This window comes from Eumetopias jubatus, unplaced genomic scaffold (genome assembly GCF_037043125.1).
Source record: "Eumetopias jubatus isolate StellerSeaLion01/CBP00866 unplaced genomic scaffold, mEumJub1_p1.0 scaffold_15, whole genome shotgun sequence".
In the NCBI taxonomy this organism is placed as follows: domain Eukaryota; kingdom Metazoa; phylum Chordata; class Mammalia; order Carnivora; family Otariidae; genus Eumetopias; species Eumetopias jubatus.
The window spans coordinates 84,947,492-84,972,569 of NW_028274821.1; the positions used below are offsets into that span (position 1 = coordinate 84,947,492).

Sequence of the window (25,078 nt, forward strand, 5' to 3'; positions counted from 1 at the left end):
TCGGCGGGGAGCCTGCTTCTCCTTGTGCCTACTGTGAGTGTGCCCTCTCTCTCTATCTTTCTGACAAATAAAAAAAAAAAAAACACCAAGACTATGGAATACCATTTTTATAAAGTTCACAAATAAGCAATACTAAACAACAAATTATTTATAAATATATACATATCTGGGAGGATATTTTAAAAATCAAGAGAATGATAAATGTAAAATTTAGGATGGGGTTATCTGGAGGGCAGGGAGGAAGAAAGTGAACTGGTCAGGAGCATACAGGTGGCTTCAACAGTATCCATAATGTTCTAGTTCTCTGGATAGGTGACACATTAACAAGCATTCATTTTATTTTTATGCTTTATACTTTATACTTATATACATTCTTTTATATATATCAAGCACTATAAATTATTTTTTAAAAAATGTGACTTTGAGAGGATCCTGTCATATGTCAGAGACATACTTTTAATCCTAAGGCATGACAACTACCTAACACACAGCATCTTCATTTTTCTGAAATCTTTCCAAACACAAAGGTCCTTTACAAATAAGGGACATACTGCAGTCAGGGGTGTCATCTTTTCATCAACTTTCCCAGTAAAATGGTGTACTCTAACTCCACACCGTAACTCAGACCATGTTAGGCAACAATGACTGAAAGTATATTTGTCTGCAGAAATAATAGGCCAAGGCTTTTTGAGAAATGAAATATAAAAGAAGATGCACAAGGTATAAAAAGTATAAGAGGACAATGTAGAGACTATGAAAAGGGACTCTGAAAAAATAGGGAAAAAAAAACAGAAAAGCACCTCAGAGTAGGAAGAATCAGATATGAACTCCATATAATCTCTCAATTTTAAAAGAAAATATTTATGGAAAAGACTTTCTGAAATACTATTTTTAAAAATAGATCAAGACTGTACCAAATATTAAAAACTAGAGAAGATACTTACAAAGTCATCTCCTGAGTCAGCTCCCATAGAGGCAACCGATTCCTTGCTCACCGACCGTGGGATCCTAGTAGCACCTCCTGGCCTCTGGGCCACGGCAGTCTCTTCTGCAATTTTCTTCTTTAGTTTTGCAAACATTTTTGCTGTGTGGTTATCCTGCACAGATGACCAGCTCGTGAACCACCCCAGCAGTCTAGTCCTTAGGCCAGCAACCAGGACTTCAGAGACTGGTGCCTAAAAAGTTCCAGACATCCAAGATAGCTGCATTCCCACTTAGATGTGGGCCAAGGGCTTATGGGACAGTATCTACAAATCAGACAAAAGAGAGCTAAGTTAAACATAGGAGAGATTTCACCACTGAGTTGCTATGTTAAGCTTCAGGTTTCAAAATTAAGTTTCATAATTTTACATGTACATTTAATAGAACACAATTGCCAAACATTTAAAAAGCACTCAGATGCTTCACATGCATAAACAGATAAGGAAATCCAGTCTCAAGATGAGGTAATCTGCCAAAGAGTGTGTGCTTAAGTGGCAGGGCTGGTATTTGAACCCAGGACTCTGACTCACAAGTTCGTACTCTTTATTATGCCACGTTGGCTGTGGCATATAACACATATAGTAAAATTTCCCAGGGTACACATTAACATCACATAATGGCTTGGAATCCTTCCTCCAATATTAACTACAGTTTACTTTTTTTTTAAGATGAAGACAAAAATATGTAACTCGGTATGGGGATAAAGGTATAACCTTCTAATGTTCTAGGATGGTTTGCCAACAGCTGTTGACTAGAAAAAGCTGACAACCTAGAAAAAAACAGGCAAGCCAGACAACTACCCTACATAAGCATCAGATACCCTTAAACACTTCTTAGAAATACTGTATGGTTCTCTTTAAGGGTGATTAAAATGACCTGAACTTAGTTTCATCTTCAGAATGTTTTACATGATATTCAACATGAGATTCAAACGTCTTTTCCTCCCAGTGTTATATGAAACACCAATATTCTGGTTCCAACCTTAACTTTCCATGTTCTGTGGAGGACACCTAAGTTCTGCTCTAAGATCTACAAATGACTTCTTACCACTTCAGATTATCCATTTAAGTCTGTACAATTCTTCAATGTCTGTAAACCACCTACTCACCTGGCTTATCTACCAGATTTAAAACAGCCTGGAGGTCAAAGCATTCTGTCCTGCATGAAAACAAAGATAAAATGCATTGGGTATTTCCTTTCAAGTGTAAGGCCAAAATACTGGGGGGAAATGAAAGAGGAGAGAGGGAGGATTAACCAGAAGACAGAGGGGAGAATCTAACACTGCCACAATCCTCAGGGGTTACCTTCTCATTTGCATTTGTGATCTGCCCAAGAGCTTCACTAACAGGCACAAAGAACAGAATCTCTCATTGGTGCCTAAATTTACTTCACCTTGGGAGCCCCGAGCAAAAACAACTTGAATGAGATTACCGTTTCCCAGGGCCAGTATTTATTTCTCAGTTGATTCTGACAGTCACACATTGTTTGTTTACCTGGCCAGACCCGGGCTGCCTAGTCACAGAACCTTGACTCGCACTAAGAACGTCGCTGAGAAAAAGAATGGCTAAATTGGGTAAAAAAAACAACTGCCTAACGCCCAGGGATAGGCAGGTACCTGCCACGGCAGTCTGGATCCCACTCACTCAGGCTCCTTCTAGAACCGCCCGCGTTGGGACTGTCAAAGAAGGGAACGACTCAACGTCTCTCCCATCTGACAGCAAGGAAACTGAGACCCAGAGAGGCGTAGTGACTTGTCCAGGGTCGCTCGGGGGGGGGGGGGAGGTAAAATCCTGAAACCCTAGGCTCCAGACTCCCCGGCCGGGCAGCTCCACTGCCCCCACCCCCGCCCTTTCAGCACCCCGGTACCGCCCCCTGCCTTGGGTCTGGGGCAGAACGAGGCCACCGGGAGAAAGAGGGGCCTTCTGGCATCTCCGGCCCCCGCCTGCGCACCTGCCGCTCTCTGGGCAGCGGGCAGAGCCCCGCCTCCGGGACCTCTCGTGAACGCCGGCCCGCGTCACCAGCCCCCACGGCCCGCCGGCGAGCAGAGCAGCGACCCGGAACCGCACCTCCACCAGCGCGCCGGAAGTGGCTGAGCGCGGGGCGGGCCTGCCACGCGCATGCGCCCGCGCGCGGTCTCCGCGGTCGACGGCGAGATCTTCGGGGCTGCGGTTGGGCTGGGGCCGCTGGAGGGCGCGGGTGTGAGGCTGGGCGCTCCCCAAGGCCAGCCCGCCACGTCACCCAGCGGCCAGACCCGTGGATGATGACTGGGTGGCCAAAGCCTTTATAGTTGTTTTTTTTCTTAAAGGGGGGGTGCGGAGCGGGGGAGTGGGAGGAGCCTTGTGGCAGAAGGGAAAAACACCCAATTGGTGCCGTGGGGCCAGCGTGCGCTGTGCGGTTTTGAATCCTAAGGCCACTGCTGCGCTCAACAGAGAGGGAGTTTCCATTCCGCTCCCCGCATCCCAATCCCACTGCGCCCTGCACAGCCGCCTTGCCACCGTGTAGTAGGTGATCACTGCGAGTCCGTGCCTCCCTCCTCACACAGAAGCCTGTGGCTTCAAGAAACTAGAACTAGGTCTTGGCGCTTTGTGACTAGTTTTTAACTTTGGTGCCTATGACCTACTGCAGGTTATACGTTTTATATCGCAACCCAGGACACACATAATGTACCATTGAAAAAAGTTTCCAGAACCATATCCTTATATAATGCACTCCGATATATTGCATTTCATTAATAAACAAGCTGATGGCAGCCCACTACATTCATTACCTACTAATGGTCCTCCAACCTTTTTTTTTTAAAGATTTTATTTACTTACTTGAGAGAGCGAGAATGAGAGAGAGAGAGAGAGAGAGAGAGCACATGAGAGGGGGGAGGGTCAGAGGGAGAAGCAGACTCCCCCGAAAGCAGGGAGCCCGATGCGGGACTCGATCCCGGGACTCCAGGATCATGACCTGAGCCGAAGGCAGTCGCTTAACCAACTGAGCCACCCAGGAGCCCGGTCCTCCAACTTTTGACAGTTGAACAAACTCGAGAGAGGTAACACTTCCTCGTTCAAAGGTACACTGCAAATTAGCCTGCGTAGGGTCTCTGGATTCCTCAATGCCAACCAAGTCAGACATTCAACATTGAAGTCGCTCTTGTTCTTGCCCAGGACCCCAAAACAGCCCGAAGGTCAGCAGCTTCCACCCCCCGCACCCCCCCACCCCCCCACCAAACAATCCTCCCTCCGCGTGTGACAGTTTTGACCACTTCAAGCAGGGCAGGGAAAAAACCAAGACCAGGACTCAGAAGAAATTTACCAACTAGAATAAGCATCGAAGCTACGACCCCAAGACAGTCTGAAGTGTCTGAGATATTATCCGAAAGAAGCAAACCCTAACAGTTTAGCACTTATGTTGTCAATAATTCTGAAGAAGTACCAAAAACTTTAAGCAAATAATGTTTATTTTTATATTGATGATACACTTAATATACACGTGGATTCAAGATACAAAATTCATTTACAAGAGTTCACACCTGATGAATGTAGTCACATTCCTAGAGAACATTTATCATTGCAAAAATGTTTTCAATACACTGACAACAAAACTCAAATTTTCTGTAATCTTGTTATTAAAAAAACATCAAAACAACGTTTAACTTTCCATCCTCTACCATTTAAGTGCCCTTAAGGTGGTAGGCACCATAACAGAAGAAAACATTGGAAAGAAGGGCCTACTGAATCCACTCTGTGGAATCACAGTGTTTACTCTGAAATTCATTTAGTGAAGTAGTTAGTGAAAGGCTTGCTATCCTTTATAACAAATCACATATCATACAAGAGTCAAAAGTGATGAACTCAAGAAAATAAAATGTTTCAATAACTTCTCAGTTTCTAAAATCTATGAAGTATTAACCGTAACAGACAAAGCAGAAAAAGGCTACTGAAAAGGAACACAACAGGAAAACATCCTTAAGAGTATGTATGGCTTAAGCAATTCAGAAACACAACAAATAAGACTTTCACAATACCACAGATATTCAAGTCAAATGATACTGACAATATAATTTCCCCCCTTAGTCATTGGTAGTAAATAGCCCCTTCAAAATTTATTCTACTGATAACACATATAAAACTAGTGAATCTAAATGGTTTGCTGTCTCACAGAGCTGAGTTGACAGATTTTGATCTAAAATATTAACCCACAATACCCAAAATTTAGTACAAATGAGCAACAAGACAAAGTCTCAAGGATTACAGTGATTTGTGAATAGCTAGATAGGCAACCAAATAGCTTCATTATTTGCACACAGATTAGCAGCACTTGGATAAGAACTGTTACATGAAAATTATTGTGCTTCAATCTCTTGAGGAGAGCTAATAAATATAACTCTATAATCCCTATAGTGTTACAATTCTATAACATTCAGTTACAGACGAGCACAATTTTTTAAAAAAGTATTCCACACCACTACAAAATCAAGTAATTGTAGTCTCCAAATGTAATTTCTCCTATGACTGAAACAAGTGCATTTATGCCTAATATCCATAATATAGACAATAGGTTCACCATTATTTTCAGGGAAAAAGATCAAACATAACTTATTTTTAACTCCTATGTGATTAGCTTAACCTTTAGTGATGATATGAGTAAAGAAAAAGGATATTTAACCTTACAATGGAAACTGCCCAGAGAATATAATAATGTGGCCTGAAATGACAATAATCTTTAGAGCAAAGTAAGAAATGACTTATAACTGCTTCATCTGACTCAATGATTAATGAAACCACTATTTGCACTGGTACTACACAATGAAGATAACCTATTTGGATAATTTCCTTCACTTGTAAGCTCTACTGTGAAAATGTTAGGACATTGTATCTGCTTTTCCTATTATCTAAGTCCTGTCTACCTCAACTGGAAGAAGTCTCCTTGATTGTTGAATAGCAAGGTTTATTAAAAACAAACAAAAAAATCATTGGAGAAATAGCCATATGGTCTATGTGGCAAAAGGAATGTATCCAGATAATTATAAAAAGCTACAAACATGCCCTAAAATATTTTACCGAACCATTAAAAGTTATTTTTAATAAGAAAAACAAGAGCTAAAAAAAAAAACCTCATTCTTCAAGAAATAATAAAAATTCTTATTGCCCTAAAACATTCTAAGCAATTTTTTTCCTGTAGATTTTTAATATTTCACAACATATAATTTAGGAAAAAATAATATGCAGTGGAGGGTAAGAATAAAATTTTAAAAAATGCAGTGGTTATTTTTCTATGGTTTGGAAGTATTTACTTTGGGATTATCATATATTATCATTTCACAATTTATAATGGTTGGTCATACTGATTTGATGTTTGAGAAAACTTATGGGTCAAATTTTAATGTTCACAAATCTTAATTTTCATCACAGACAAGAGGATATTCACAATAGTTTCAAAAGGGAAAATAATACTAGTGATATAAAAATTTAAATACTGTTTACTGCAGACCTATAGGAAAGCTAGCTATAATTCCCTATCTCATTCTGAACATGATAGAATCACTCACTCTATTTCATTCCATAAGCCTATCAGAAGAGTAAAACTCTGAACCCTGAAATTACCAATGTCTCAAACAATAATATACCTAAAAAGATGATTGTCTTAGGATATAGACTGGAAATGTTCACCGAAACAGGAAAATATTCCTAATAAGTAGTATGTTTTATGACCAAATTCAGGCTTAAGTGAATCTGGAGTGCAGAATTAACAAAATGTACTTCTGTTAAAAAACTGAATCTACTGTTCAAATAATGTTTTTAAAAAACCGCACTGCTTAAAAAAAAAATCACACTGCTTAGAGTAGTTTGATAAGTAATAACTTTTAAAGAAAACACAAAAGAAATTAACAAAAATATTTTAAAATTAAGAAATGGTGCTTCAGTGATTAACAGTATTATACAGAAATGGAATTCTCAAAAGTTACACCAAACTAGTAAGTGAAAAATACCAAATTTAGCTTAAGAAAACATTTCATATTTACAGACTTCCAAAGGAAATATTTCTATGGCACCAACAAGTCAGTTACACTTAATTTAATACATTTATTTCTACCCAATTTAAGGGTATGTCCCCCTACATTATCCTGACACCCTTCCTTTCAATAGGTGATTGATTCCATTCACACATCAATTATTTTTCCTTAAACAAAAGGCATGCTTAATAAGTCTGTTCAAAAACTCAGTTAAGCTGGAACACAGTGTAATACCATGTTCTGAAATTTTAGTTTGAGGAAGATGAATTGCCTTTTTTTTTTTTTTTTTTTTAAGGTAAACTGGTCACAGTATCCAGGAGAAACTGGGAAGTGCAGCATGAATAGAAATAAAGTATCAAAGTTTTAAGAGTACAGAATGGGGGAAAGGTTTGGTTTTCTAAGCAATTCTTACCTTATTTAACTGCAAAGTAACTGGCTTTACAACTGTTAGAAACATAGGTCATATTCACAATGTCAGTCTCATCTACTGCACTTCTTACTGCTGCTCCTTTCCTCAAATTAGCGTCCATACTGAGCCTGAGTCAGTTCTATGAATTTTAAATAGCATAACATCTGCTCTGCTACTCTCCAATTGCAATGAATGATTTGGTTACTAGAACAACAGAATATCAGACACTATGGACATTTTCACTGATTTTCCAGAAATAATACATTACCAAATTTTAATATTTATTTATGAAAAAGGCAATTACAACTTTATTTTAAATTTAATACTGTAACTGAGAGGTGTTGTGAATAGTTGGCTTCTTATTAAAAATACAATGAAGAGGCAAATGTAACATTTGTTGGGTGGTAAAACCAACTTCTGACTCTAACTCCTCTTTTTAAGATAATTTACTATTGTATTACACAGATGTAATCGTCTGAAAAATAATGGGGTAAACAGTTGTTTTGCAGTTATATTTTATCATGCAAAAATAACCTCTACTTAATTTTTGCGGTGAATGTGTTCAAGGGTATACTAAACATCTCCTACACTCTTCCGTGCAAATACACAGGCCACGTGAAAACAGGAGTAACGAACACTGATATTCTGTGATATTCCGTGTTCACACATTGGCACTGCACATATTCACTATCCTCTAAGAGGATATCCTCTCCCACCCATCATCCTTGGTAGAGGTTTGGAGGCCCAGATTTGATAGCACGCCATGCACCTAATATTAAGAATTCTATTTCATGTGTGAATATATCATCAATTTGCAGAACACAAGTGGTCTCATAGAGACAAAGAAATACAACTGGAGGCATTTTATTCACTAGAAGCATTTTCTCAGATGAGCCTACTCACCTTTGATATGCAACTCCAATAAGAAAAATCTATAGTCTGAAATGCCAAGACAGGACTAAATTAATCACAGCTGCTGCAAATATACAGACTAATAATCTCCTGTTCCTTATTAAATCCCACCCCACCTAGGTACAGCCTTCCCCTACCTAATGCCCCTTTCTCTGCCTCACAGAGACAGATATAAAATGAGACACATTGGTGAAAACACTTTTCCAAAATTAAAATTTAGTATCAGGTATTGACATGGCAACTACAAACAGAATTTCTGTATTTAAAGGACATTTTCCTATCTATTTTGAAATGGGATCAAAGTAATTTTTTCCACAGCCCCTTAATTCTCAATATAAATACTACTCAATAACAATACTCAATTATGGGTCAAGAAAAATAAAGGACTGAAATAGCTTAAGAACCTGCTGGTCTCTCAGTTTCACACACTAAGGTTTTTCAGGTTTATATCACTAATTTATCATCCATTTAAATGGAAATTGACAGATAATTTTAAAGCTAAGAATATCCTGCTTTCTGTTAATATCTTCATATCCTAATTCCAACTCCAAATTAGCCAATTTTACCCAAACACAAGCCCCTCAAAAATAGAGGCTCATGAATGAGATACAGGCACAACCTAATTACAGCAGCATGAACAATGCCACTATGATGTCCTCACAGAACTTAAATAAATTCAGCCCACAGTGGGTATGGGTATATAATATACACATACTGCATCATTGCATACCAATATATTTACAAATATGTACATATATACAAAAAAGTATACAGAGAGATTGCATTTAGCATCACAAAAATATACACATGCGATTACAAATAAAATAATATTTTTAAATAAATAAGGTCAACAAAAGAGCCCTCCGTGTAAATACCCTTTATACTCTCCAAACACACACAGGAACATATACATCCAAAATATCACCAGGAGATTCATACCATTCATATTCGTATCAAATCTTCTTACTCACTTAGGGTAGGGAGGTGGTTCTGAATCACTGGCAGTAGCCAAGTTGGCTGACCCTTGGCACCTTACTCTATTTCCAGTCCAGAATGTTCTCTATATATCAGGCTGATTACAAGTCTTCATGGATAACTAAGTACAAGATTTTCCAACTGCGTCCAAACCCCTTTTAAGAGACAGAAAGTGATGAAGTAACACAGGTCAGAGATTAAACTTGGAGAAGAATGCTAAAGAAAGCTCCACAGATTGATATATAAATCAGACTGGATGCTTTTCCATTTTCCTCGATGAAATTCAGTACAATTACCACTTAATCTGTTTCAGGGAATTCTACTACAAGAAGAAAATAAAGGGTGGTAGCCACAAGTAAGGAAAAAAAAAAAACCCAGATCCTGTATCAGGAAAATTTCAGTCATGACTAGATTGCACTTTGCATTTATAATTTCAAAACATTTCAACTTGGTAAATATATAAAGGGTATAATAAATTCTCTGTGCTTTGAGAGGTTTTGAGAGCACCACTTCCTAGGAGGAAAACACACACACATATACAAAAAAATATATCCTGGCTAGAATCAAGGCTAAATTGTCTGACTTGGGGATTTCTTATAATTAATAAATAAAAATTTGCAGGGCTGACTGATTTCCTGGTTTCAATATTAGATATATTTTAAAAATACCTTAACCTTTTGTGCCAAAATAGAAATCTCTAATTATTCCTTTCTTGTTCATTATAGAAAGCAACCTGAGCTACTAGAAAGACTGGGCTGAGGTCAGGAGATTTGAGTTTTAGTTCTAGATCTGCCTCTATGAATAAACCTACAGTGTTTTGGGGTCTCAGCTTTCTCTTCTGAAAAATAGGGAAAATAGCTGCTTTACCACCTTCAGAAATATATGGATAAAGAAAGAGAAAATAATTCCATTGTGCTTAACACTGTTCTCTGTGTAAGGGACTTCTTGCAATCCTATACCTTGTTTTGTTTGCAGTGATTCTTAAGGGAGGTGAGAGACTGTATCAGAATCTCCAGGGGGAGCTTGTGCAATTTGAAAACAAAGAAGTGCTTTTTTCCCTTTGCTTTGCTTTGTTCTTAGTTCCAATGTTTAAATTTCTATGAATTCTAAAATTAAATAAATAAGGGGCTTAATATTTTTATATTTATAAAGGGGAGTGGTATGCACTGAAAAAAGAGATTCTTTGCCAATACCCATGGGTGATTGTCCTTTTACATTTCTTCTTCCTTGCTTAAAGTAATGTCTTAAAATGTAGAAGCCTGGTGATGGGTACAGGATGGTTCATTAAATGCTACATATGCTTAAAATTTTCATAACAAAAAGTAAAAAAAAAAAAAGAAACATGAATTGTTTGCACAAATATAATCTTCTCACTAAGGCTTACCCTGATCACTCAGACACTGTTCTTCACCCCAAAACAACCAAAACATTTCCCTTACCATGTTCTAAATTTTCTTCATACAACTTACAACTCTCTAACATAAATTTTCTTATTATGTTTATTGCCTGACTCCTACTAAAATATAAGCTTCATGAAGACAAGGATTTTAAAGTCTGATTCATTTGCTTTCCCAATGCCTAGAACAAAATCTGGAGTATAGTTTGTTCAGTCCACATCCTCTTGAAGGCATGAATGAAACAATGGTACAGAATTTTCTAGCACAGTTTTCCTTTCTTAAAGATTCAAGATCGCTTCAGCTCACTTTAGATTTTTAACCACCAGTAAGAAATTACACTACTATCAGCTTAAGGAACAATGTCATCATCTAAACCCTCGTCATGATTTCCAAGACCCCTTGTTCTTGGACAAACATGTTTCTAATCACAAAAGCTCTAATTTCTTCACCAGATTAGCTTCTACAATAACTGAGACTCAGATATTTTCGTGAACAAAAACAAATTAAATATGACTTAGAAAAGAAAATGTCTATGGTAAACTCAGGGAAACTAGTTTTCCAGGTTACGGGGGGAAGGAAATCAAGATTGCAATTATAGAACCATAAAACTGGATAGGACCTTGGGCTAATGCCTTCGTTTTACAGATGAGAATATGATAAAACAGAAACATGAAGACACTTGTCAAAGGGCATAAAGCTAGCTACCAGAGAAGCCAGGATTAGAACTCAGGTCTCCTAGTTCTCAGACCAGTGTTCTTTATGCTAAACAGGTGAGAATAAAGCTCAGGAGGATAAATAAATACTATTTTAAGCATCAGAGGAGAGGAAAATACTTGAGGTCAGGTACATTACTGGCATAGAAATTCAGGGGGACTGAAACAAGAGGTCAGCCTATTGCTATAATCCAGGTGAACACCGTTATGAAAGGAAAGCCAAAAAGTTTATAAAGGTACTGAAAAAAAGAAAAGCAGTCTTTATCTGATAAAGAAAAACAACCCACTAGGCAAAGGAAATCTCCCTCCAGGATAAGTTTTCAAGGCTTTCTGAAACAAGGTTTAAAAGAACAAATAATGAAAAAAAAAAAAAAAAAGAATGAAATACCACGAAGTCCCCTAAACCCAAGAACAATAATTTCAAGACTTCAGATGAAAAATCAGCAAATTGGAACAGGTATATGAATAACTTAGTCCCAAATAATTCCCTATGCCTGAAATGAAAACCAAGTTAAAAATATTACAGTAAAATTTCCCCAAGGACACAGGAAAGAGGCACCAAAAGCAATCACCTTATTTCCTCTGGGACTGCCAGAGGTAGACGGTGTGAGCCTGTACAAATTCTACAATTAGGTAGAAGGGCTTTTGGTTCATAGATTCCTGAACTTGAATGCTGTGGAGTCAAAAGAAGGGGAGAAAAAAACCCAAAGCATCATCACTAATGCTTATGAAATTATGAAGGGGATGACAGGGAAGAAAAACACAAAAAACTTTACATTATATACGGAGTCCTATTTAAAATAATAAAAAAAAAACCTTGTGCATGAATATAAAATATTAAATATCAGGAATTTTAAAAAATCTTATTTCCAAATTGTCAATGCAAAAGTTACTTCCATTTTAGGTTAAATCAGAATTCAGTTATCCCCAACTAAAATTAATAACATCTCTGACTTTGACATCTCATAAACGTGAACTAGGCAAAAAGATTATATAACCTCTGTACTGTATGTCACAGCCTTCAGTCTGGATGGTCTTTAAACTTGATATCATGAATTAAGAGTTTAAATAGAATTCCTGTGGAAACATTGTATTATGAAACCAACAATCTGATTTTTTGACTGAAATACTTAAAAGTCTTTTTTTTTCATTTCTAGCATTCAGATTACAAAAAAGGAAAATATGCCAGCATATCTCATGATAATACAGGGCTCACACATTGCAAGTGATATTTATCATCTTAAGACTCCAACTAAAGATTTTTTTAGATGCAAATCAAACCTATACAGTTTCTGAAATTATGACAGGATTTAATGAATTAAATGATTTCAGAAATTGTCTTGATATGCTTCAAAGAATCACACATTTGTCTACCTACTAAGTTGGAATGAAAAGAAATATTATGGAAAGACTGTTCTTGATTTTTAATAGTCCATGCTGGCTAGTTTCATCTTTGTGAACAATGATATATTTTCTAAATCCACACATTTAAGGTCCAAGTATAAGAGTTGGATTTTCTTCATTATATAAAAATAAATGATTTACTCTTCTGAGGGTGAGAACATTGACTATATGTGTGTAGGGACAGATGTTGGAGGTAAGTAGCCATACCTCAAAGCCGGAAAGTAAAAATTCCAAGATTAATTGAGTTTTTTAAAAGACTTGAAAGACTGTATTTTAAAACAGTTACCCTAAAAGTCTGAATAATTTTTTCAGTTTGTTTTTAAAATGGTGGCCTTAAATTAAAAAATTAAAACTAAGTAACACCACTATGTGTCTGTCATCACATTAGAAAACGGCACCATGTAAAATCTGTGGCAAATGAAAAATTGTTTCAACAAGAGGATTTTTGTTTTAATAGTCATCTATGGTACTCTCGAGGAACACATTTCGAACATCCAGAATGGACGCTAATTCCAGAATGTGCTTCTGGAGGTGAGGGTTCTCCACTGTTTCATCCCTTGGCAGTTGGGGATATGATTCTGGATAGTTTCGTGTTTCCTGGTAGGCAAAGGAGAGGGAAGTCAAGTTTTAGAGTTTAATGAAGGAAATTATATACAACATTAATAACATTACTGTTAACATTACAATATTAGGAATAACTTAATATGTAGTTCTCTGCAGAGTAGTAGGATTCTTTTTTTTTAGGTTGTTTTTTTTTTAAGATTTTATTTATTTGTCAGAAAGAGAGAGAGAGACAGCACAAGCAGGGGCAGCAGGAGAGGCACATGGGACTCGATCCCAGGACCCCGGGATCATGACCTGAGCCGAAGGCACTTAACCGACTGAGCCACACAGGCGCCCCTAGTAGTATGATTCTTAATAGCAGTGTACTTGTTGAACACAGGAAATTGCTGATATTTGGCTACTTGGACCTTCAAAAATTACAGTTTCATATGGTTCAACCTAATACATTCATTCAGTGAGTTACTTTACAAGTATTTATTGGGTCTTGACACTTTTGAGTACTCTGCTGTATTGTAGAAATCATATAATGCCAACTTCTTAGGGGAAAGTCCTAGCATATGTAGGATTTCAACAAGTATTTGGCTAAATGAATGAATAAATAGATGTTGCAGCAGAAATTAAAATGAGAGGAAAGACATGAGAAGCACTGAAAAAGTCAAATTAATAAGCATTGGCTGGGGCACCTGGGTGGCTTAGTCAGTTAAGCATCTGCCTTTGGCTCAGGTCATGATCTCCGGGTCCTGGGATTGAGCCCCACATCAGGCTTCCTGCTCAGTGGGGAGTCTGCTTCTCCCTCTCTATCTCTCTCCCTCTACCCCTCTCCACCGCTCGTTCTCTTTCTCTTTTGCTCTCAAATAAATAAATCTTTAAAAAAAATTAATGAGCCTTGGCAATTAATTATAGGACAGGGAGGTGTCAAAGATGACTGTGAGATTTTAGGAAGAAATGACATAAGAGAAGAACTGGGAGCCATTTGAAAGAAAAAGAGAAGTACAAGAGGAAATGATTTGGAGAGAGTATAAAGCTTCAGGTTTTAGATATATTTTATTTGAAGTAATAGGGTAATACAGAACTGCCCCTCAAAAGGAATTTGAAAATTCAGATCTATCTCAGAAGACAGGTTTGAGCAGTATATGTAAAGACGGATATAATATGCATGGAGATAAATATTAAAGCCATGAAAAACGGCTAAGATTTCTAAGAATATTAGCAAACAGAGTGAAAAAAAAAAAAGAGTCCCTAAAAAAGGAAATACCAGAAAGAAAAAAAAAAACAGAAAAGGAATAGTAAAGGAAAAAGAAAAAAAATTGTAATTGCATAGAAGCAAAAGAAAGAGACCATTTCAAAAATGAGGTATTCTCACTTGAAAATTCTTCTTTATTTGGTAATTTCTTTTTTTTTTTTAAGATTTTATTTAGGGGCGCCTGGGTGGCTCAGATGGTTAAGCCTCTACCTTCAGCTCAGGTCATGATGCCAGGGTCCTGGGATCGAGCCCTGCATCAGACTCCCTACCCACAGAGAGCCTGCTTCTCCCTCTCCCTGCCGCTTCCCCTGCTTGTGCTCTCTCTCTCTGTCAAATAAATAAATAAATTCTTTTAAAAAATAATGAAGATTTTATTTATTTGAGAAAAAGAGAGAAAGCAAGAGCAAGAACAAGTGACGGAGGAGGGACGGGGGAGAGAGAGAAGCAGACTCCCTGCTGAGCAGGGAGTCTGATGCAGGGCTCAATTCCAGGATCCTGGGATCATGACCGGAGCCAAAGGCAGCCGCTTAACCAACTGAGCCACCCAGGTACCCCTTGGTAATTTTTATAGACTATAATTTTGTCACTCATTTAAAATTTCCTGGAGAAATAAGTTACTGCTTTTCTATGCATCTCACATGACAGTTCATATATTCAAATATCACTTCTACTGTTCTTCAGTCCTTAGGCGTTACTCATTACAACTATAAAGACCAAAATTTTGTTTTACCACACTAAATACTAAATACTCCTCATATAGACAAAAAAAGAACTGTTCAACAACCCTAAAAAAAAAAAAACACCAAAAAACAAGAACTAATGGGGGACTATTGTAAGGTGAATAATTCTCTCAGCTCACACAGGGCTGAGAGATGTTTGAGGTCTGATCAAACACTTCCTAGAGTGGAGAAAATCTGTTGAAACAGGGAACATATGAAAGAGACCCCAGAAAAATTATGCCTCTTAGTATTGGGCCAAAATAAACCTACATCTGTATGATAACACTACTCTAAATCTATCCCTAAAATGCTTAAAAACAAGTCATAAGAAGGTCAAAGGAACTTGCAAGTTGATTTAACCCCTGCTACAATAAACAAAGTCCAGAATTCAACAACTTGAAATTCACAATGTACATACTCTACGAGAAAATTACTAGACATATAAAAAATCAGGAATATGAGAGCCCTAACCAGTAGGAAAAATCATAAACACAAACTTATAAATGATAGAGAATATAGTATTAGGAGACAAGGACTTTAGCTCTTACACATACATTCAAGAGCACAAAGGAAAACATAATGAGGAGGGAAATGGAAAATATTAAAAGAACCAAACAGAACTAGAGATGAGAAAACTGTAATTCCTGAAATGAAAAACTAACTGGATAGGATTAACAGTATTTTAGACACTAAGGAAGAAAACATCAGTGAACTTGAAGACACAGCAATAGAAACTGAAGCAGAAAGAAAGAAAAAGACTTTTTTTGGAAAAATGAAGGGCACATGAAGTGATGTGGAGGTTAACAACAGGTTGTCTAATATATATGTAACTATGTCCCAGAGAGAATGGAGGAAGAAAAATATCTGAACAAAAATGACCAGAAGTATTCCAAAAATATTCCATAGATCCAAGATGATCAATTAACTCTAATTAAAAAAAAAACCCTATCAAGGTATATCATAATCAAATCATAGGAAATAATATGAAGAAAAAAATCTTAAAAATACCCAGAGAAAAATGAAAAGACACATTACACATCACAATAATTGATAGAACAAGTATTCAGAAAATCAGTAAAGATATAAAAACCATGAACATTGTAAGTCAAGGTTATCTAAAAGACATTTATAAAACTCTGTATCTGATGTTATGACATTATTAGCATGTATGTTTATTGAAAGTATCTGTGGAACATTTACCATGATAGATGACATCTGGATGATAAAAGAAGTTTCAGTAAGTTAAAAGGATTTAAGCCATACAAGGTATATTTATCTGACCACAAAGGAATTAGCTTAGAAGTCAGTAAGATAAAGATAACTCAAATATTTATTTTTTATTTTTTATTTTATTTTTTTTTAAGATTTTATTTATTTATTCATGAGAGACAAAGAGAGAGAGAGAGAGAGAGAGAGAGAAGCAGAGGGAGAAGCAGGCTCCTAAGGAGCAGGGAGCCCGATGCGGGACTCGATCCCAGGACCCTGGGACCATGACCTGAGCCGAAGGCAGACGCTTAACCATCTGAGCCACCCAAGCGCCCTATTTTTTATTTTTTAAAAAATATTTACTATTTGAGAGAGAGAGAGAGAGCAACGGGAGGGGCAGATGGAGAAGGAGAAGACCCTCTCAAGCAGACTCTGCCTTGAGCATGGAGCCAAATGGGGGGCTCGATCTCACAACCCTGAGATTATGACCTGAGCTGAAATCAAGTCGGACACTCAACAGACAGAGCCTCCCAGGTGACCCAATAACTCATATATTTAGCTACAAAACAACATATTCTTAACCTATGGTTCAAAAAAAAATCAGAGTGAAATAAAGACTGTTTCAGAGAAATAAATAATGAAAGAATTACCATCAGATTCTGCACTCTAAGAAATGATAAATGAAATTCTATAGTAAGAAAAATGATAGCAGATGGAAAATTAAATACAGGAAGAAATAAAGAGCGGCAAATTTTAAAAAGATTTTAGTTATTTATTTGAGATAGAGAGCGAGAGAGTATGAGTGGGGCGAGGAACAGAGGGAGAGGGAGAAGCAGGCTTCCCGCAGAGCAGAGAGCCCAATATGGGGCTCAATCCCAGGACCCTGAGATCATGACCTGAGCCAAAGACAAACACTTAACCAAATGAGGCACCCAGGTGCCCCATCATTTAAAAAGTTTTTAAAAAGATCATTCATTGACTGTTTAATGCTATGCTAACCACAAAGTATCATTTAGTATATACCGATTCATAAAAGTCAAATGTACAGAGTGGGAGGGAGAATATAAAGGTATACTGTTATAAGACAATTATATTAAATGTGAAGTCGTATTAATAAGTAAAACAACATATAAAGGTAAATACTATTGTTAAAATAAAATTCTAAACCAAACCAAAACAAAACCTCTGTTAATTCAAATGAAGATGAAAGCAGCAGAGAAAGAAAAAAAAAAAAAAAAAAAACCACAGCCAGGGCAAATAGATAACAAATAATAGTATATTTAAATCAAACTATTTTTTTAAAGATAGTTTTTATTTATTTATTTGACAGAGAGATAGAGAGCACAAGTAGGCAAGAGCGGCAAGCAGAGAGAAAGGAAGAAGCAGGCTCGCTGCTGAGCAGGGAGCCCGATGCGGGGCTCAATCCCAGGACCCTGGGATCATGACCTGAGCTGAAGGCAGACGCCTAACCGACTGAGCCACCCAGGTGCCCCTTAAATCAAACTATGTTACAAAATTACATTTAATATTAACATAATTCAAAACTAAAAATATCAAATGAAAGTAGAGACTGGCAAACTAAATAGAAGAAAAAAGTAACTAATGCTACTGAAAAGAAATCCACTTTAGGGGTGCCTGGGTGGCTCAGTCAGTTAAGCATCTGCCTTCAGCTCAGGTCATGATCCCAGGGTCTTGGGGTTGAGCCCAGCATCGGCATCTGGTTCCCTGCTCAGCAGGAAGTCTGCTTCTCCCTCTGCCTCTCTGCCCACCCACCCCCTGTGCTCTCTTTCAAATAAATAAATAAAATCTTAAAAAAAAAAAGAAGAAAAGAAATCCATTTTAAGTATAAGGAGAACCAGAGGTTAAAAGTGAAAGTGTGAAAAAAGACTTGCTATGCAAACACAAACCGGAAGAAAACAGGTATGGTTATATTAATATCAATCAAATAGATTGCAGATCCAGGAATACTGCCATGCATAATAGATATTTCATAAATGAATGGGTAATTTCAACAAGAAGATAGAACAACCCTAAGTATGTGTGAGCTCAGTAACAGCTTCAAAATGCACAAAGAAAAATGAGAACTGAAATGAGAAATTAACCAATTCATAATTATAATTATAGGTTTAGATACTCCTCTGTCAGGGATGGAACAAGCAGACAAAAAATCAGTAAGAATACAGAACACTGTTTAAAATAGTTCAGTAGCAAATTGAACAAATTGACATTTATACATAACTCCTTTTTCTTTTTAAAGATTTTATTTATTTGACAGAGAGAGACACTGTGAAAGAGGGAACACAAGCAGGGGGAGTGGGAGAGGGAGAAGCAGGCCCCCCACAGAGCCCGGGGTTCATGACCTGAGCCAAAGGCAGATGCTTAAGGACTAAGCCACCCAGGTGCCCCCCCTTTTTTTTTAACAGAGAGAGAGAATGGGAGAGAGCAGGAGGTCGGGAAGGGGCAGAGAGAGAATCTTAAATAAATTTCAAATTATTTAATTCATACTAAGGCAGTGCTTGAAAGTGCTTATATTAGAAGAGAAAAAAGTTGTTAGGTCTAAGCTTAAAAATACAGAAATTAAAAGAGAAAATTAAAATCAAAGTACAGCTGACCCTTGAACAATGCAATGTTGGGAGTTTGGAGTGCCAACCCCAGCACGGGTGAAAATCCACATGTAATTTTATGGGGCACTGGGGTGGCTCAGGCTCATTCGGTGGAGCATGCGACTCCTGATCTTGGGGCTGTATGTTCGAGCCCCATGTTGAGTGTAAAGATTACTTAAAAATATAATCTTAAAAAAAAATCCATATATAACTTTAGACTCCCCAAAATTAACTAAGAGCCTACTGTTGACTGGGAAGCGTTACTGGTAACAGAAAAAGCCAATTAACACATATTTTATATGTATATGTATTATGTACTATATTCTTACAATAAAGTAAATCAGAGAAAAGCAAATGTTATTAAGAAAATCATTAGGAAGACAAAATACATTTACAGTACTGTACTATATAAAAAAATTCACAGATAAGTGGACCTGAGTGTTCAAACCTGTGCTGTTTAAAAGTCAACCGTAATTAAAAAGAAGAGAAACAATAAAGCATATATGGAAATAGCTTATAAAAAGATGAACAACAGTAAAAAAAAAAGTCAATGAAAGCAAAAGTTGTTTATTTGGAAAGATCACTAAAATTAACAGACTTTTAGCTAGACTGAGAAAGAAAAAACAAGACAGGAAATATTACCAATATGAGGATAAAAGATTACTGGAGAGCCTATATGGATTAAAAGAATAATGGAATATTAGGGACAATGTTTTGCAATAAATTAGACAAAAGAATTTGTCAGACACAGATGATCAAAATTGACTAAGAAAAACAGAAAATATGGAAAGCCTTTGAAATTGAACTCATAATTTAAAAACTTCCAAAAAGGAAAACTCTATGTCCAGATGCTTTACTAGTGAATGCTATCTAACCTTCCAAGGAAGAAATAATACCAATCCTAAAGAAACTATAAGAAGTAGAAGAGAATGAAACACATCCCAACTCAATTTATGAAGTCAGCAATATCCTGATAACAAAACCACACGAAAACATTATGAGAATAGAAAATTAAGTCCCATACTCACTCATAACAAAAGATGTAAAGATCCATAAGGAAATACTAGCAAATTGAATCCAGCAATGCAAAAGGATAATACGTGACCACAAAATACAATTAACCCAGATATATACAAGGCCGAACTTACTGTTAGAAAAATCAACCAATGCTATTCATCGTGTTAATAGAATTAATATTAGATCATTTAATGAAGAAAAAAAGTATTTGACAATCTTCCATACCTATTACTGATAAAAAAAATCTCAACAGATTAGGAACAGAAGGGAGCTCAGTCAACCTGAAACAGGACATCTATGAAAAACCAACAGGCAACATCTAATTTATGGTAGAAGATTAAATATTTTTCCCCAAAAACCAGGAACAAGGCAAGGATATCCATTCTCACTAGTTCTATTCAACATTTTACCAGAAGACCTAACCTTGAAATAAAGTACAAAAGCAAAAACAAAACAAACAAAACCCCATCATAATAAAAGACATAGAGATTGGAAAGGATGAAGTAAAAGCTACTTTTGTTGGAAAATGACATGATTATGTACATACAAAATCTTAAGGAATGTATAAAAAAAGCTAGCAGAACTAACATTTCAATTTAGCAAGACTGCAAGGAAAAAAGGTCAATTTTATTTTTATTTTTATTTTTTTTTAAGATTTTATTTGTCTATCTGACAGAGAGAGACACAGCGAGAGAGGGAACACAAGCAGGGGGAGTGGGAGAGGGAGAAGCAGGCTTCCTTCTGAGCAGAGAGCCCGATGCAGGGCTCGATCCCAGGACGCTGGGATCCTGACCTGAGCCAAAAGCAGATGCTTAACGACTGAGCCACCCAGGCGCCCCAAGGTCAATTTTAAAAACAGCAGTATTTCTGTGTATTAGCAACTAATAATTGGAATATGAAATAAAAAATACAATTCTATTTATAATGCATCTCTAAACTTGAAATACTCAGGAATAAATTTATTAAGATACATACAACACCTATAAGATGAAAATCACAAAACACTGCTGAGAGAAACTGAAGACCTAAATAAATGGGGAAATACACCATAGTCATCGATTGACTCAATATTATTAAAATACAATTCTCCATAGATTGGTTACATAGAATAAATGCAATCCCAATCAAAATGTGAAGTTGCTGCTAAATTTCACATAGAAAGGACCCAGAATAACCAAAACACTTCAATTTTAGGGGGACTCACACTACAGGATTTTGAGACTTATTATAAAACTGGAATAATCAATTAAAAAAAAACTGGAATAATTAAGGCAGCAGTGTATTGGAGAAAAATGCCATTGGTCAATGAAACAGAATTTAGAGTCTAGAAATATCTCTATATACATATATGGTTGACAGATTTTCAAAAACGTTACAAAAGTAATTCAAAGAGAAAAGGATAACCATTTCAATGATACTAAAATAATTTCATAACCATATGAAAGAAAAAGCCATTAACCCTTACGTTACACTGTAAACAAAAATAACTCAAGATACATCATAGACCTAAATGTAAAAAAGCTAAAGCTATAAAACTTCTAGAAGAAAACTTGGAAAAAATCTTTGTAACTTTGGAATAGGTGAAAATTTCTTGGATAAAACACAAACCACAAAAGAAAAAAATTGGTTAGTTGAAACTTCATCAAAAATTTAAAAGCAACTGTTAAGAAAAGCCACTGATCAAGGAAAGAAAAAGGTAAGCCACAGAATGCAATAAAATATAGCTGAGAAGCACATGAAAAGATGTCTAACATCACAGTATTCAGTGAAATGCAAATTGAAACTACAATGAGATAACACTATAAATTCACAAAAATGGGGGCGCCTGGTGGCTCAGTCAGTTGGGCATCTGCCTTAGGCTCAGGTTGTGATCCTGGGGTCCTGGGATTGAGCCCCACGTTGGGTTCCCTGCTCAGCAGGGAGTGTGGTTCGCCCTCTGCCCCTGCCCTGCTCATGCTCATTCTCTCTCTTAAATAAATAAATAAAAATCTTTAAAAAAACATTCACAAAAATGGTTGAAATTTAAAAGACTGACAACACCAAATGTTGGCAAGGATATAGGGAAACTTTCATACACTGTTGCTAGAAACATAAAATGGTACAAATACTCTGAGAAATGGCAGTTTATAATAAAACTAAACACATACCTACCCTATGACCAAGAAAATTCAAAATATATGTCTGAGCAGACTTGTACAAGAATGTTCACAGCCGGTTTATTTACAGTAGTCAAAAATTTAAAACTGGCCAGGTGTTCATCAAAAGGAGAAGGTCTAAATAAACTGTGGTATATTCAGACAATGGACTACTACTACTCAGTAATAAAGAGGAATGAGCTCCTTTTATATGAAACATGGATGAATCTCAAGAACAACATGCGTGGGGGCGCCTGGGTGGCTCAGTCGTTAAGCATCTGCCTTCGGCTCAGGTCATGGTCCCAGGGTCCTGGGATCGAGCACCGCATCGGGCTCCCTGCTCAGCGGGAAGCCTGCTTCTCCCTCTCCCACTCCCCCTGCTTGTGTTGCCTCTCTCGCTGTGCCTCTCTCTATCAAATAAATAAAATCTTAAAAAAAAAAAAAAGAACAACATGCTTGGTCAAAGAAGGTTTACACAAAGGAGTACACACTGTATAATTCAAGTTCCTGAATAGGTGAATCTAAGCTATAGTGAAAATAATAAAAAACAGCATTGCCTCTGGGGTAATGGGTACTGGACTGACTGGAAAAGGGTTTAGAGAGAATTTTCTGGAATGATGCTATGTTGTATAACTTGATACACAGGTGTATGTATTTGTCAAAACTCACCTAATGGCACATGTTAGTTTTGTGCACTTCACATTTAAAAAAAAGAAGTGGGGAGATGAACCATGAGAGACTATGGACTCTGAGAAACAAACAGGGTTCTAGAGGGGAGGAGGGTTGGGGGATGGGTTAGCCTGGTGATGGGTATTAAAGAGGACACATATTGAATGGAGCACTGGGTGTTAAACACAAACAATGAATCATGGAACACTACATCAAAAACTAATGATGTAATGTATGGTGATTAACATTACATAATAAAATAAAATTAAAAAAAGGTGTGTGTGTGTGTATAGTTATTTATATGTATGATGAAGGGTTAAGGGGTAAAATCTATTGATGTCCACCATTTATTTCAAAATGCATCACAAAATGAGATAAACTGATGAATGAAAAGAGGAATGGATAAATGTACCAAAACAAATATATCAAAATGTTAGCTGCAGAATCTAGCTAGTGTATATATGGATATTCATTGTACAATTCTTTCATATTTAAAATTACCATAATAAAATGGAAAAAAATCATCCTATTTTTAAACTAAAAGTTACAAGAGACTTAAAAATGTTCAGGCATAGGGGTGCCTGGGTGGCTCAGTTGGTTAAACATCCAACTCTTGGTTTCAGCTCAGATCAGGATCTCCTTTTGATGAACTGTAGCTACTGGACACTTCAAATGTGACTGGTCCAAAGTGAGGTACACTGTGAAATGTAAAATATATGTATTGAGACTGAACCCTGTGTCAGGCTCCACATTCAATGCAAAGTCTGCTGGAGATTCTCTCTCCTTCTGGTTTCTCTCTGCTCTTCCCCCGCTCTCTCTCTCTCAAGTAAATAAATGAATTCTTTAAAAAATGTTCAGGCATATTTGAAAAAGAACCAAATGTTACTCACAGAAATGAAAAATATAATAGCTAAAATTTTTAAAACCTCAATAAACAGTGTTATGTAGTTATATGAATTCACAGAAAAAGCCAAATCACTTAAGAGCAAAATGGACAAAAGATCTGAACATACTCTTCACAAAGAGGAACAAAGAATAAAACATGAAAAGTTACTCAACCTAAAAGCAATCTCAGAAATAAAAATTAAAACCACAATGAACTACTAATTTATACCCATTAGAGTCACATGATATAAAGTAAGACCGCAACAAGTGGTGAGGATTAGAGCAAAAGTAACTCGTACACACTGCTAGTGAGTGTAAATTGATACAACCACTTTGCAAAACATTTGGCATTACCTAGTAAAGTTGAAGATGCTTATATAATCTGACCTCACATCCCAGTATAGAAAATCTTATACACGTGTACCAGGTAACTGATGGAAGATTTCACAGTGGCATTGTTTATAATAATAAAAAAATGGAAACAACCTAAATATCCATTATCAGTAGAATGGACAAGAAATTTTTGATATACAGTCAAACAATCGAATCCTATAGCACACTGAAAACAAATGGATGAAAGTTATAGTTGTCATCAACTTGGCTCAATCTCAGGACTATAATAGTAGGTGAAAAAAAAGCAAGCTGTAGAAGAATACATACAATTTGGATCCATCGACATGTTGTGTAGGAATATAAATATATATGGCAAAGCTATAAAGAAAAACGAATGATAATTATAAAATTCAGGATTTTAATTTTATTTGAGAGAGAGAAAGGATCCAGGAAGGGCCTAAAAGGTAATGAAAATGTTCTACTTCTTAAACTGGCATTCAGATGTGCCTTATATGGGTCATCTTTATATGTTACATAATAATTTGTAAATATTATTTTGAATCTATTAAAATTTTATTTAATACAGTATATTTAATAAAATATAATACATGATTCCTAAATACCTAAAATGGTAAAATTGGTCTTTAATAATATTCTTTGCCTACCCGAAAAATCTTGTGCATCCTCATGGTGGCTGAACAAAAGATAAATCTTGTGAGAAGCAAGCGAAGAAATTCATCTCCAAAAAACTGGAGAAATGCTTGATCTGCAAAGAGGAGAAAGATGACAGTAAAAAGATGCTTAAAAGAAAAACTCATTTCAAAGGGGAAGAGAGTTCGAAAATCTTCTCAACCTTCCTGCCTTCAACAAATACCTTTAAAAATTCAAACAATTTCAACAATATAAAACCAT

The 25,078-nt window shown here is 36.4% G+C and overlaps 2 protein-coding genes across 6 annotated transcripts in view; both read right to left on the reverse strand.

Annotated features, from left to right (window-relative positions):
- Positions 1-3,036, reverse strand: part of GOLGA1 (golgin A1) — a 44,427-nt gene extending 41,391 nt beyond the window's left edge. For 4 of the 5 annotated variants that reach the window (XR_003610047.1, XM_028107718.1, XM_028107716.1 and 1 more), the window contains exons 1-3: positions 2,932-3,036; positions 2,090-2,139; positions 945-1,247 (exon numbers count right to left, since the gene is read on the reverse strand). Coding sequence is in view for 4 of the 5 variants with exons in the window: in XM_028107718.1 (XP_027963519.1) it covers positions 945-1,079 (135 nt within the window). In the remaining variant the exon portion in view is untranslated. Of the gene's footprint in view, positions 1-944; positions 1,248-2,089; positions 2,140-2,596; positions 2,693-2,931 lie in introns of those variants that run through there. The other variant, XM_028107717.2, reaches the window with a different exon arrangement.
- Positions 3,037-13,119: 10,083 nt separating this feature from the next.
- The window catches only part of SCAI (suppressor of cancer cell invasion), a 128,634-nt gene continuing 116,675 nt past the window's right edge, over positions 13,120-25,078 (reverse strand). The window contains exons 17-18 of the mRNA XM_028107791.2: positions 24,832-24,932; positions 13,120-13,389 (exon numbers count right to left, since the gene is read on the reverse strand). Coding sequence (XP_027963592.1) covers positions 13,243-13,389; positions 24,832-24,932 — 248 coding nt within the window. The 3' untranslated portion in view covers positions 13,120-13,242. The remainder of the gene's footprint in view (positions 13,390-24,831; positions 24,933-25,078) is intronic.